Here is a 10,959-nt window from a genome sequence, read left to right on the forward strand (position 1 = left end):
TATCTGTGTGTGAATTCCTATGAAATTAAATGGATTCAAATAAAAACAGGGGATATGTAGCCTCTTTGTCGTCCGCTAGTAGACGGCAAAGAGCTTCGCCGTCTGCTAGCAGACGGCAAAGAGGACACGTGGCAGCTACCTGTAAAACCTGGGAACACTGGCTGCCTATTTGGTCACTTTGCCGTCTGCCAGCAGACGGCAAAGATTCAAATCACGTTGCCGTCCGCTGGCAGACGGCATAGCTGGCCACGTGGCAGCTTCCCAGTGCTGCCTAGCTGAGCTCTTTGCCGTCTGTCAGCGGACGGCAAAGAGCTTTGACTCTTTGCCGTCCGCTGGCAGACGGCAAAGAGCGACGTTAACCCCCTAACGGCTCTCACGCCACCGCACTGCCGTCCGTTGTCTTTGCCGTCTGCTGGCCTCGGATGGCGGACGACACAATCCTTTGCCGTCCGTTTCCAGGAAGCGGACGGCAAAGAAGGCCTTTGCTGGCACGCGTTCAGACGGACAGTTTGCCGTCTGCTGGCGGACGGCAAAGAATTTTGCTGTCTGTGATCCATGCCTTTGCCGTCTGCCATGGCAGACGGCAAAGAAGCTGATTCCAGTAGTGTACCAAAGCATTTCAACTAAATTGGCACCTACATTTTGCCAAAAAAATAACTTATTACAGAAAAACAAAAGCATCTAGCTATCCATGTATAGAAAAAATAACAATAAAAGGGTGCGTTTATTTCGAAGCATCTAGCTAGGTCGTGCCAAATCTTTAGAGGTAACGAACTACACCTCACTACGCTGCTGCCTATCCATCTGAAATTCATAAGCCCTCGCTGCATCTTGCTAGGGCAGCCCTCTGGGGGTGCTGACGAGGAGGGGGGATGGCATGGTGACCTCGGTCGGGGGTGCTGACGAGGGGAAGGACGGTGACTTTCCTACGAGAGGTGGCGGCGACAGCGGCCGGCGAGGGGTCGAGGGCAGTCGGCCAAAGGCGCCCGGCCAGAGCTCGTAGGCAGCGACAGAGGGGGCGGCGAGAGGGTGGAGGTGCAGTGGAGGGGGGCGAGAGGGGGGAGGAGCATTACTTGCGGCGGCGGTGGTGGAGGAGAAACCCTAACCGCAGCTGCCGGCGTTGGGCGGAGGGACGATTAAAAGTGACGAGGGTGCGGGGGGCCGGCCCACGGGTTTTCTTTTGCTGTTGCGGTAGCGCTGGACCAAGGAGTACGCTACTGCTAAGCCCAATAGCAGTAGCGCTTTTGCCTGAAAAACGTTACTGCTACTGCTAACATGTAAATAAAAACCTCAAAAATATACTTTGGTCATCATTGATCTTTTTGCGTACAATCTAAATAGTCAACATGAATCCTCACCTGTATAAATACAGGTGAAGATTCATATTGCAGCCACAAATCGTACACATACAGTTCAATGAAGACCAAGTGCTCGTGATAGTTTGAGAAGTAACATATTTAAGGTGGTAAACACCCTGTTCGCTTAGCAGTATGGGACTAAACTTAATTAGTTGCAAGAGGGGATGATACTTACTAGCAGCGAGTGTTGGAGAAAAGCGTTGCTACTAAGTACATTAGCAGTAGCACGTCCATGTAAAGGGCGCTACTACTATACCTAGTCTGGGGCCAACGCCCTGGCAATTATAGTAGCAGCACTCTTTTCACCTAGCGCGCTACTGCTACTGAGTTATTAGTAGCATGGTATTCTACAGCGCGCTACTGCTAAGTAGCAGTAGCGTTTGTTTTTAAACAACGCTGCTGGTAAAATTCTGTGTATAAGGTTTTCCGTAGTAGTGGGCCCTTAAAATCCCGTCTGATTTACATGATACGTGAAAAATTCGGACCAAGTAGATCCTGTAAAAAAGGTCCTGCCCGTAAAATGTATACGTGCTGCTCGTAAAACCCCGGTGTCTCCACTATGTTTACTGGATCCGGCGCGTTTGAGGGTTCCTATCTGGTAAATTCCCAACCCTCCTCCGCCGCAATCTCTCTCTCTCTCTCCGGCGCCAGATCCCTCTCTCTCAGACCAACGTTTTTCGCGCGCACGGCCACTCCTCGACCGCCTCAATGTCAGAGGTGGGGACACAGGCGTGGTGGCTGAGGAGGCCGCGGGGGCTCGTTGCAACACAAGTGGGCCTGCCACGATGACAAGGCCGGGAGCTTCGCCATCCGCCCCCCGGTGGATGAATGGCGCAGTGTGCAAGCGAGGGAGCGTGGCGCCCTCTCCCACAACGGCGGCCAAAGGGCGTGGAGGGAGTTCGACCGTCTCCATGACATCCTTTGGCCAACCACCAAGCACTTCCACGAGGTGGGGCGCGAGCTCGCCGAGACGAAGGAGTAGTCGTGGCCGGACAAGAAGGCACCACCGCGCGCCTCGAGGTGGCCAAGGAGGAGTTCGACCTCGTCTTCATCCTCTCCAACTCTGCGATGGGAGTTTCATCTCCGTGTTAAGAAGGTTGAGTAGTCTAGATTAGGTTTAATCTATTAATGTTTGTGCGATGAACTTCCAGCGAACTATGGTGGCAGGAACTATGTTTTATGTACTATATTTAAATTATGCTATGTGGTATGAAGGATCTACTCTGCCGTGCCTTCTGCAGTACCGCAAAATTGTTTTACAGTATCCCGTAAACGAAATTTACGATAACGTGGTTTACATGATCTGCTAGTGATGCTCTTAGGCCAGTTTCTTCCTGTTCGCACGCGATCAGGGTGGGACCAAGCACAAGCCCGCCGGGGCAGATGATTGGTTGATCAGCCAACATCTTGGAAGAGGCCCACCTCCCCATGTTGTTAAGCTTTCTTCACGTGATCTCGATCAGCATTTCTTTTGAAGGAGATTTTGGGTTTGCTTCCCATGATGAGAAAGATATCCCATTATTGTCATCGACAGATCGCTCTCGGATGGAACTTTCCAGACGACTTATCTTGCGAAATCGGATGAGTTCCCATTACGCCATATACTCCTCCCCTTGCTTGGATTTTGGGCACAAAAATCAGATGCTTACAGGTGCAATGTGGACGTGGTAGGAGTACTCTGAAAGCACAAAACTGATCAGGTCCCAACTAACGTCTGACGGAGCCTATACGTTCTCTAGTAACTGGAGCGTTATCGAATAATGATTTTTTTTTGTCCGTAACGTTCTTTGCGAAAAAAGGAATAATTGTAAATCTTCTTTTAGAAATGGAGAATCAAATGGAAAAGGCTGAATCCCAAGCCGGGACCGGAGGCGGCATAGGGACATAAACGGCTACTGAATCGTCAAGTGCAGAAAAGAGACCATAGAAAAGTACTGGTTGATTAAAAGGTTTAGTGTCTTCGAAATGCATTCTTGGCTGAGAAAAATCAATGGAGGAAATATCTTTAACTTAAAGAGAAAAGAAAATAGACTAGTCTTTTTCGTTCACGATGAAGCGCTCTCAGTTACTACGTTACACGACGACCCGAAGACCGGAATAACTGAGGGCAAGAAAAAAACAGGACAGCGGCGGCCTCTTTTATTCATGCGATAGTTATCGGCGCACATCATGGAGGCGCAGAATATAAGCATTGCATTCATATGCGATATTTCCTAATTAGGAGATAAGCATTGCATAGGATGCCAATGGCTTGCAAGATGAAAATTCAGAGATACACGAATCTCTGAATCTATTTTGCGCATTATGTAGTTCATTCATTCAGGCTGGTTCCATGGCCTCCCTGGGCGGCTGGGCCGGCAGTGGCAGGACAGCAGCGTCCTTGCTCCTAACGCTACAGGTCGCCGCCAGTCCTGTGGCATGAGTAGCAAGCCAGCGGGCGCATGGCAACATTATTTGGCCCGAAACCACGCGACGCGAGCCTGGCTAATCCAGCGCGTTGGAAAGCGACTCTCCTCACCGTCTGGATTGAACCAGTCTCTGCCTTGTTCAGTATTGTTTCTACAGTTTGCAGTAGCTTCAGACACAGTTTAACAGCACGAGTTGTTGCCTCGTGGATCAAATTCAGACCCGACGTTTCAGTATGGTAGATAGAGCTCCCTCCCGACCCCGTGCGGCCGCCGCCGGGCCGCACCGGGCGGCCACCACTCAACCTGCCCCCGACCCCCGCGCACCCCCCCTCCTTCCGCCGCCGCCGGCAACGTCGCTGGGCGAAGGCCCTGTGGCGCGACGGCGGCGGACCTCCTCTGGCCCGAGATCTGAGGGGGCGACGGCCTTATTTGGATTTCCCTCCCGACGAGGATGGCGGGCAGCGGCGGCCGGGGCGCGACGGGGGGCTTGGCTGCAGCCGTCGGGATTAGTAGGAGATGGCGGCAGTGGCGGCCGGGGCGCGTCCCGAGCTCGATCTAGGACCTTCGGGGCTAGGCGGGCGGATGCCGTTAACTGTTGCATCTCGTCGGATTCAGCAACGCCTCGCTGAAGCACTCCGGGTCGCATCGCATCACAAGGATTATGGCGGTGGTGGTCATCTTCTACATCAGAGGTGGTCGACCTGAGGCTGGGTGATCGGATCTCGAGATCTGTAATCTAGACCCGGCTGAGAGTCGCGGAGACATAGTTGCTGGTGAAAACCGAGCCGATGACGGGCGATAGCGGCGTTCTGCGTCGTTACCTTGATGAAGGCATCATCCTGTAACTATTGTCAACCCACTCGTGCTGCTCCGGAGGACTACTGTCAACCCACTCGTGCTGCTCCGGAGGAAAACCTAGGATCTTCGGTGGAGATGTCCATGACATCATTGTCATGGACAGATCGCTCTTGGATGGAACTTTCCAGACGACTTATCTTGGGCAATCGGATGAGTTCCCATTACGCCATATACTCCTCCCTTGCTTGGATTTTGGGCATAAAAATTAGATGCTTACAAGTGCAATGTGGACGTGGTAGGAGTACTCTCTCAGCGCAAAATTGAGCAGGTCCCAGCTCCCAGCTGAGGAGTCTGTACGTTCTCCAGCTCCTTTAGCACTATCGAATAATCATTTTTTGTGTCCTTAATTAATGTTCTTTGCGAAAAAAGGAATAATTGTTAACCTTTTTTTAGGAAGGGGGAATCAAATGCAAAAGGCTGAAGCCCAGCTGGGACCGGAGGCGGCATAGGAACAAAAACGGCTACTGAATCATCAAGAGCATGAAAAGAGATGATAGAAAAGTAGTTGCTGATTAAAAGGTTTAGTGTCTTTGAAATGCATACTTGGCCGAGAAAATTCACTGGACGATATTTATTTTATAAAGGGAGAAAAGAAAAAGACTTGTCTTTTTCGTTCATGATGAAGAGTTCTCAGTTTCTACGTTACACGACGTTACACAGCAGCGGCAACTCAGATTGCGGCGGCATCTTTTATTATTTTGATTCGATGATTATCCAGGACATCTTGGAGACGGAGATGTCGCAGAGAATATAAGCATTGCATTCTTATGCGACATTTCCTAATTAGGAGAGATAAGCACAGCAAGGGATGCGAATGCCTTGGAAGATGAAAATTCAGAGACGCATGCATCTCTGAATCTGCTTTGCCCAGCCCACTATGCCCAGAGCATTGGAAAGCGACTTCGTGTGCCGTGCATGATCTGAACCTGTCTCGACCACCGTTTCCTGCACGAGAAAATTCCGCCACCGTTTACCAGCACGAGTTGCTGCCTCGGGATCAAATTCAGACCCGACGTTTCAGTATGGCAGATGCGCCCTGCACAAGCCCACCTCTGAGCTTACCAACGTTTCAGAGTCCCTGCTATCTGTGTACATGAACTGGTAAATTGGCTGCTCTGGTTTGCAGAGGAATCAGAGCAGCACTGTTCGTACAAAAATGGCAGATGGTGTACTCAGAGAATAAATCAAATCTCACATGACAGAGGTTTCAGTATGGTACCGTTGCTCTGGCCGTGACCACAGTATTGCCCTTTTACTCAAAGAGAATGAATCAAATCTCAGGCCACATGTAATGCGCGGCATTCGTGACTGTCAATCAAGATTTCAACCTATAGCCCAGATCGTACTCCGTCTCCGGTTACAAAATAGCCGAGACGCGGGTAGACCATACTACATAACTCGACATGTAAATCATTCCTAAACATACCATACGGGAGATACCCAAGGGGAGCTAATGAGGAAGCGTAAACAGTTTTACCCTAATCCTCCAGGGGTATGCATAAAGACAAACACACCACTTCATCATACACCCATATTTAAGGTAAAAATAAGAAGTGTCTGAGTGCACGGATCAGGAAGTAACAGATCGATCATGACTTGGAGTAAATGTTTATTTGCGGCTTCATCAAACAATCGAATTTGAACACACAACCCAGAAACTATATGGAACATTAAACCTGGAGTGAGCAATAACAACCTAGAATTCAGAATTTCGACCAGCGCGAGGAGCATGTGTACATCTAGTACATTGCAGAAATCAGCACAAATGTGATAGCTGCGTTGGACTTCCTCAGTACATGTACACCCAAAATCCAAAATCAAGGATGTAAAGGCTAAAACACTTCATAAGTCAAAATGGTAAAACGAATGTCATCTACAATCACGTGACAAACTGCCAGCGTTGGACAACGTCAATTTGGTACTATCGCAGCCTCACGTCTACGGTTATGGGGTTATGGCACTTGATATCATAGTTCAACACTTTCACTTGCCTGATAAAAATAGAGTGGGCATTAGCTAGCTTAGAATTCAATAGCTTCAGGAAATGAGGGAAATGATTTGGAATACCAAACAACTTTCGGTGGTATTTCCTCAGACCTTGCAAGTGCCAGAATTTTCCAGAAGAAAATTTGGCAGCTGAGTTGGAGATTTCAATTCCACCAGGCAAATTAAGATGTGCGATGAACTGCTCAAAACATATGTATCTCTGTAGACTATAAAGGTAGACTGGTGTCCCATCAAATACTCCCTCCGTCCAGAATTATTTGTTGCTTAAACTTTTTTTGACGAAACACAGCCAGTGCTGATTTCATTCATTAAGAAGGGCGCCAATAGATGGCACTGAGAGTTACAAGTGTGAAAGAGAAAATAATGAAGGTAAAAGAAAGAAAGCTAAAGGGCAATGTTTCTAGCTAGTCTGGAGGCATGCACATTGCCCCGGCTAGACCGACAAGCCTCCAGGAGTTGAGCTCGTTGTGGATTTTCTCTATTAGTGTTAGGCTATTTCAGGGCCCTGTCGCTCAAACTGATGATTTAGCATCATACGTCTAGATACATTCGTTTGAGTGACAAGTAATTCCGGACGGAGGAAGTACAATGTTTGACATACTACTATCCTATCCTGACGTATATAGCAATACGTTATCCTTGAGACTCAAGACAGAATCTGAGGGTCTAAAGCTCGAGTTACAGGATAACATTCGAGTTCTTTATCGAGGTGTTAGAAAGTTAACGATAGACATATATTGCTTACACTTAAATCTGAACGAAAACTGCTAGCAAAAATAAAATGTCTAATATGGATTGGAAACTCATTATCCCAATATCTGTACATTACATCACCAATGAATTATCCTGGTGTGTTGACCTATAAAATGCAATCAAGAAATAAGCATGTGCACATGGCAAACATCGTAAACCAGACAAAACTATTGCTATGGTGGAAATAGGTATAGCTAGACCAGAGTACAAATGAAATCAGAAGAGGTAAACCTTGCAGGATCATTCTTTTGGTTCGACCCCTCATTTACCGCAGAGATTTTATGAGGCCAGTTACCAATCACATTATTAATCATCCAAAAGATATATAGTAGCATCATGCACAATGTAAACGATACCACAGCAAGACAGTCTAGAAAGAGGCAAAACTTGCAGGGTTATTCTTTCAGATCACATCCTTCTTTCATCACAGGGAATTTAGGAGGCGAAACCATCATAAAGGGGCTGACAGTATAAAAGTATGTATCCTCTTGTGTCATCTCGTAAACCTTCTTTAACACCTTGCATTTGATATCAACAAGGTAAAGGACGTCGTCTATCTCGATGAAAAGAAACTCAGCATTGAACCCAACTGCATGTACCGCTAAGTAATAATCATCCACATCCACCAACATGTGAATCGGTATCATATGGTTACCAAAAATCTCACGTAAACAAATGGTATTGGCAAGGAACCAGTTGGGGACGCCATTGCTATCCATCTTGTGGAGCCAGATGCGAATTTCAAGGTCCTTCACATTGATCAGATGAACCCCAGAATGATCTGCAAGCGACAGCCTGCCACGCCACGGCAACGCCTCTTCTGGGAGGTTTACTAGCGACAAAGATGAGGACGCAAGATCTAGCACAAATAACTTATCAATCTTGCCCACGGAGGCCAGATTATAGACCTTCCCGTCACCAATCAAACTAGGGAATTGTAGTGAGATGCCAGTGATTTCACTTACAAAGGAAAAGTAGATTTAGATAGCCCAGATATCGTCTTGTAACACATACACATGCACAGCTGTCTGCTGCCCTTTAGAGGCCAGCGCCAGATAGAAGGAGGACAGGCCATCGCCTCCACCGTCGAGGATGATCTCACCTTCGTCGTATGTGAAGCCGTCATGGAAGCTGCTGTCGGGAACTGGTGGGAGGATAGTCGTATATCTCGCAGGGTACAGGGGGCAGCGCACAATTCGTTTGGGTTCGTTGGTGTCCATGAAGGATGTGAGGAGGAGGAGGTCGTTCCAGCAATCCACGTACAGCGATCTCGGTGGGCTGTCGCTGCCCAAGGTGCCCAAATCAATGTTAGGGCTGCGGCCGACGGCGGCAAGCTCAGGGGGCTGAGGCACAGGCACGAACTGCGGGGGCTTCCTGCCCGTTGTGCGGACGTAGAAGCCGAGGAGTCTGGGTGGGTGGAGATCGCGGAAGCGGTGAAGGAACACGGGGTCGGAGGCGAGGCCGAGCCAGCGCTTGCAGACGAGAGCGGCGTGGACGAGGCTGGTGGGGAACGCGACGCGAAGGAGGATCTCGCCGAGGAGATCGTCGTCGTCGAGAACGGCTGAGGTGGCGGCTGCGGCCGGTGGCGGAGTCCCGAAACCATCCATGTTTTGGTGATTTGATGAGATGCAACTTGGGCCAAGAAAAAAAAAGGAAGGGGACTGTGTTTTTATATTTTTTCGATGGGGTTTCTTAGATAAAACACCCGTACATGTCTTATTTGTACCCGTATTTATTTATTACAAAGAGTTTTTTTATCGCACACATATATTACTCACTCTATCAAGAAATAGTGATCTAAATGCTCTTATATTTCTTTACCGAGAGAGTAATCAGTAACACAAAGTACAATTGTACACATACATGATCTATGTCTAAATAACTTTGCGGAAAAGACCCATGTAAGAAAATATTACAAACAAGTCTAATGAAGACCCTGCAAACAACCAAATCTAAAATCACCGTCGACCGCCAGCGCCGATGAGACACATACCGAGGGAAGAGATGGAGCACCAGCAAACCAAACTCCAGGCCAACGCCAAAGCCTTGTAGGCATTGTGAGCCAAAGACAAGATCTGCAGAACATGCGCTTGCGCTTGACGATGTGGCATGTCGACCGAGGATGTTGCTCGCGCCGACCTGGATCTAGAAGTGACGTAATCCGCCACTATTGTCGGGAAAGGAAGCCAAATCTGCTGCCGTCGGGCTACTAACCATGTACCAGCATCAACCTGTCCCACTTTGTCGGCGCTGTCATGAGTGACGACAACCGCCAAACACAAAAAACATAAGGCTTACCAGTCCGAATGAACGACAAGCAAACAAGACCATCGGCTAAGCGGCGCGGTCAGAAAGAACGTCGCCGTTGTGAGGAAGAAAATAAGGCCATATTATTCGATGTAGCACCAACCTCACAAAATTGATGCTACTAGACAAAGCCAAAGCCCTAAATCAATGAAACGGTGGGAAGTGAAACAAGATCTCACCCCCTCCTCCAGCCGCCGGAGCAACGGATAGAGAGGGTGGAGATCAATGCCTCGCCGGCGTTCAAAGAACCGCATGAACTGTCGCCTTTGTCTTAAGGAATAGAGCGAAGTGGTTTGGGTAAACTAAAGCAGAGAGTTGCACATACAACGACAAAGAAAACAATCACCGTAAAAAACAAAAAATTGCACGAAGTTCCAAAGTATTAACTTTTTCACCATCATTCTAGCATCTTGTTTCCTTTACTGTCACCAAGTCACTGCACAAACGAACGTGTTGCTGTTATAGAAGTCGCGGAGGATGCTTTGGAGCTGCCGGGAGAGGATTTAGGGCACGAAAGTGCGGGGGCACATGGATTCTGTGCCATTCATTTGCGCCAGCCGGCCGCAAGGGTGGTCACCTCGTGCTTCATCTCCGTCGAAAGGCGCTCCCATAAAGCGTTGCACCTGCAGTCATGGCGGATGTAGTGCAAGGGAGGAGGTTGTGAAGCGGCTTGTGTTGTGGCGTGGAGTAAGTCGGGTGTGGCCGCCTTTAAATAGCTGATTCCGGTGAGGCCAGGAGTCCAGGTGCCTCAACGCGCGGCGCCGGAGTGGGTTTCTCGACCGGCGAGCCTGCTTAATGACGGCATAAGGATGGACGGGGCATTGAATGGGCGTGGTCAATATCCTCCCATCCCCTCCACTAACGTGTCTCTGGCATTGAACATGCGCGGGCATCAGGGTCACATCAGGGGCGGCGCCTTCAAGACCCGCGTCAGTGAGACGTCACGTCCGCTCTATGAGCAGTCTTCAATGAGGAGCGGTCGCTCTACAGCAGCATGAATGTGGGCAGCTGACGCCGGACGGGAACATGCGCGGGCAAGGAAGGACGGTTTTGGGTGGGGCAGTGTGATCAGAAGCGGGCGTGGCTACTGTTCGGAAGCCCACAAAGCCCCTCCCGTTTGTCTCCGGTTTAAGGGAGAAAGTGTGTCAGATCCGCCTTGCGGATTCATGCAGAATATTGTTGGATGGCACAACACATCCAGACTGCGCGATCCGGACATACGCATGCAGTTTGAGGATCGGCGTTTGGAGATGCCCCAGGCACAAACT

General features: G+C 49.0%; 1 protein-coding gene and 1 long non-coding RNA gene across 2 annotated transcripts; one reads left to right on the forward strand and one right to left on the reverse strand.

Moving 5' to 3' along the window:
• The first annotated feature begins 3,725 nt into the window (after positions 1-3,725).
• On the forward strand, positions 3,726-5,244 carry LOC141026466 (uncharacterized). Its single transcript, XR_012188663.1, has 2 exons — positions 3,726-4,917; positions 5,018-5,244. It is a non-coding gene; the product is annotated as an uncharacterized lncRNA (long non-coding RNA).
• Positions 5,245-7,779: 2,535 nt separating this feature from the next.
• On the reverse strand, positions 7,780-8,991 carry LOC109743112 (uncharacterized). Its single transcript, XM_020302195.1, has 2 exons — positions 8,399-8,991; positions 7,780-8,311 (listed from the first exon to the last, which is right to left on the reverse strand). The coding sequence occupies exons 1-2, from the start codon at positions 8,989-8,991 to the stop codon at positions 7,780-7,782; spliced, it is 1,125 nt and encodes a 374-aa protein (XP_020157784.1).
• Between the last annotated feature and the right edge of the window lie 1,968 nt (positions 8,992-10,959).

Source organism: Aegilops tauschii, chromosome 7 (genome assembly GCF_002575655.3).
Source record: "Aegilops tauschii subsp. strangulata cultivar AL8/78 chromosome 7, Aet v6.0, whole genome shotgun sequence".
Lineage (NCBI taxonomy): Eukaryota > Viridiplantae > Streptophyta > Magnoliopsida > Poales > Poaceae > Aegilops > Aegilops tauschii.

What these genes read in the sequence shown, in the direction of transcription:
- LOC109743112 (XM_020302195.1), bottom strand. Translation starts at nt 8,991, where the DNA reads ATGGATGGTTTCGGGACTCCGCCACCGGCCGCAGCCGCCACCTCAGCC. An exon ending in CAGCAGACAGCTGTGCATGT is followed by an intron (nt 8,312 to 8,398) that starts GTATGTGTTACA and finishes ACAATTCCCTAG; the next exon opens with TTTGATTGGTGACGGGAAGG.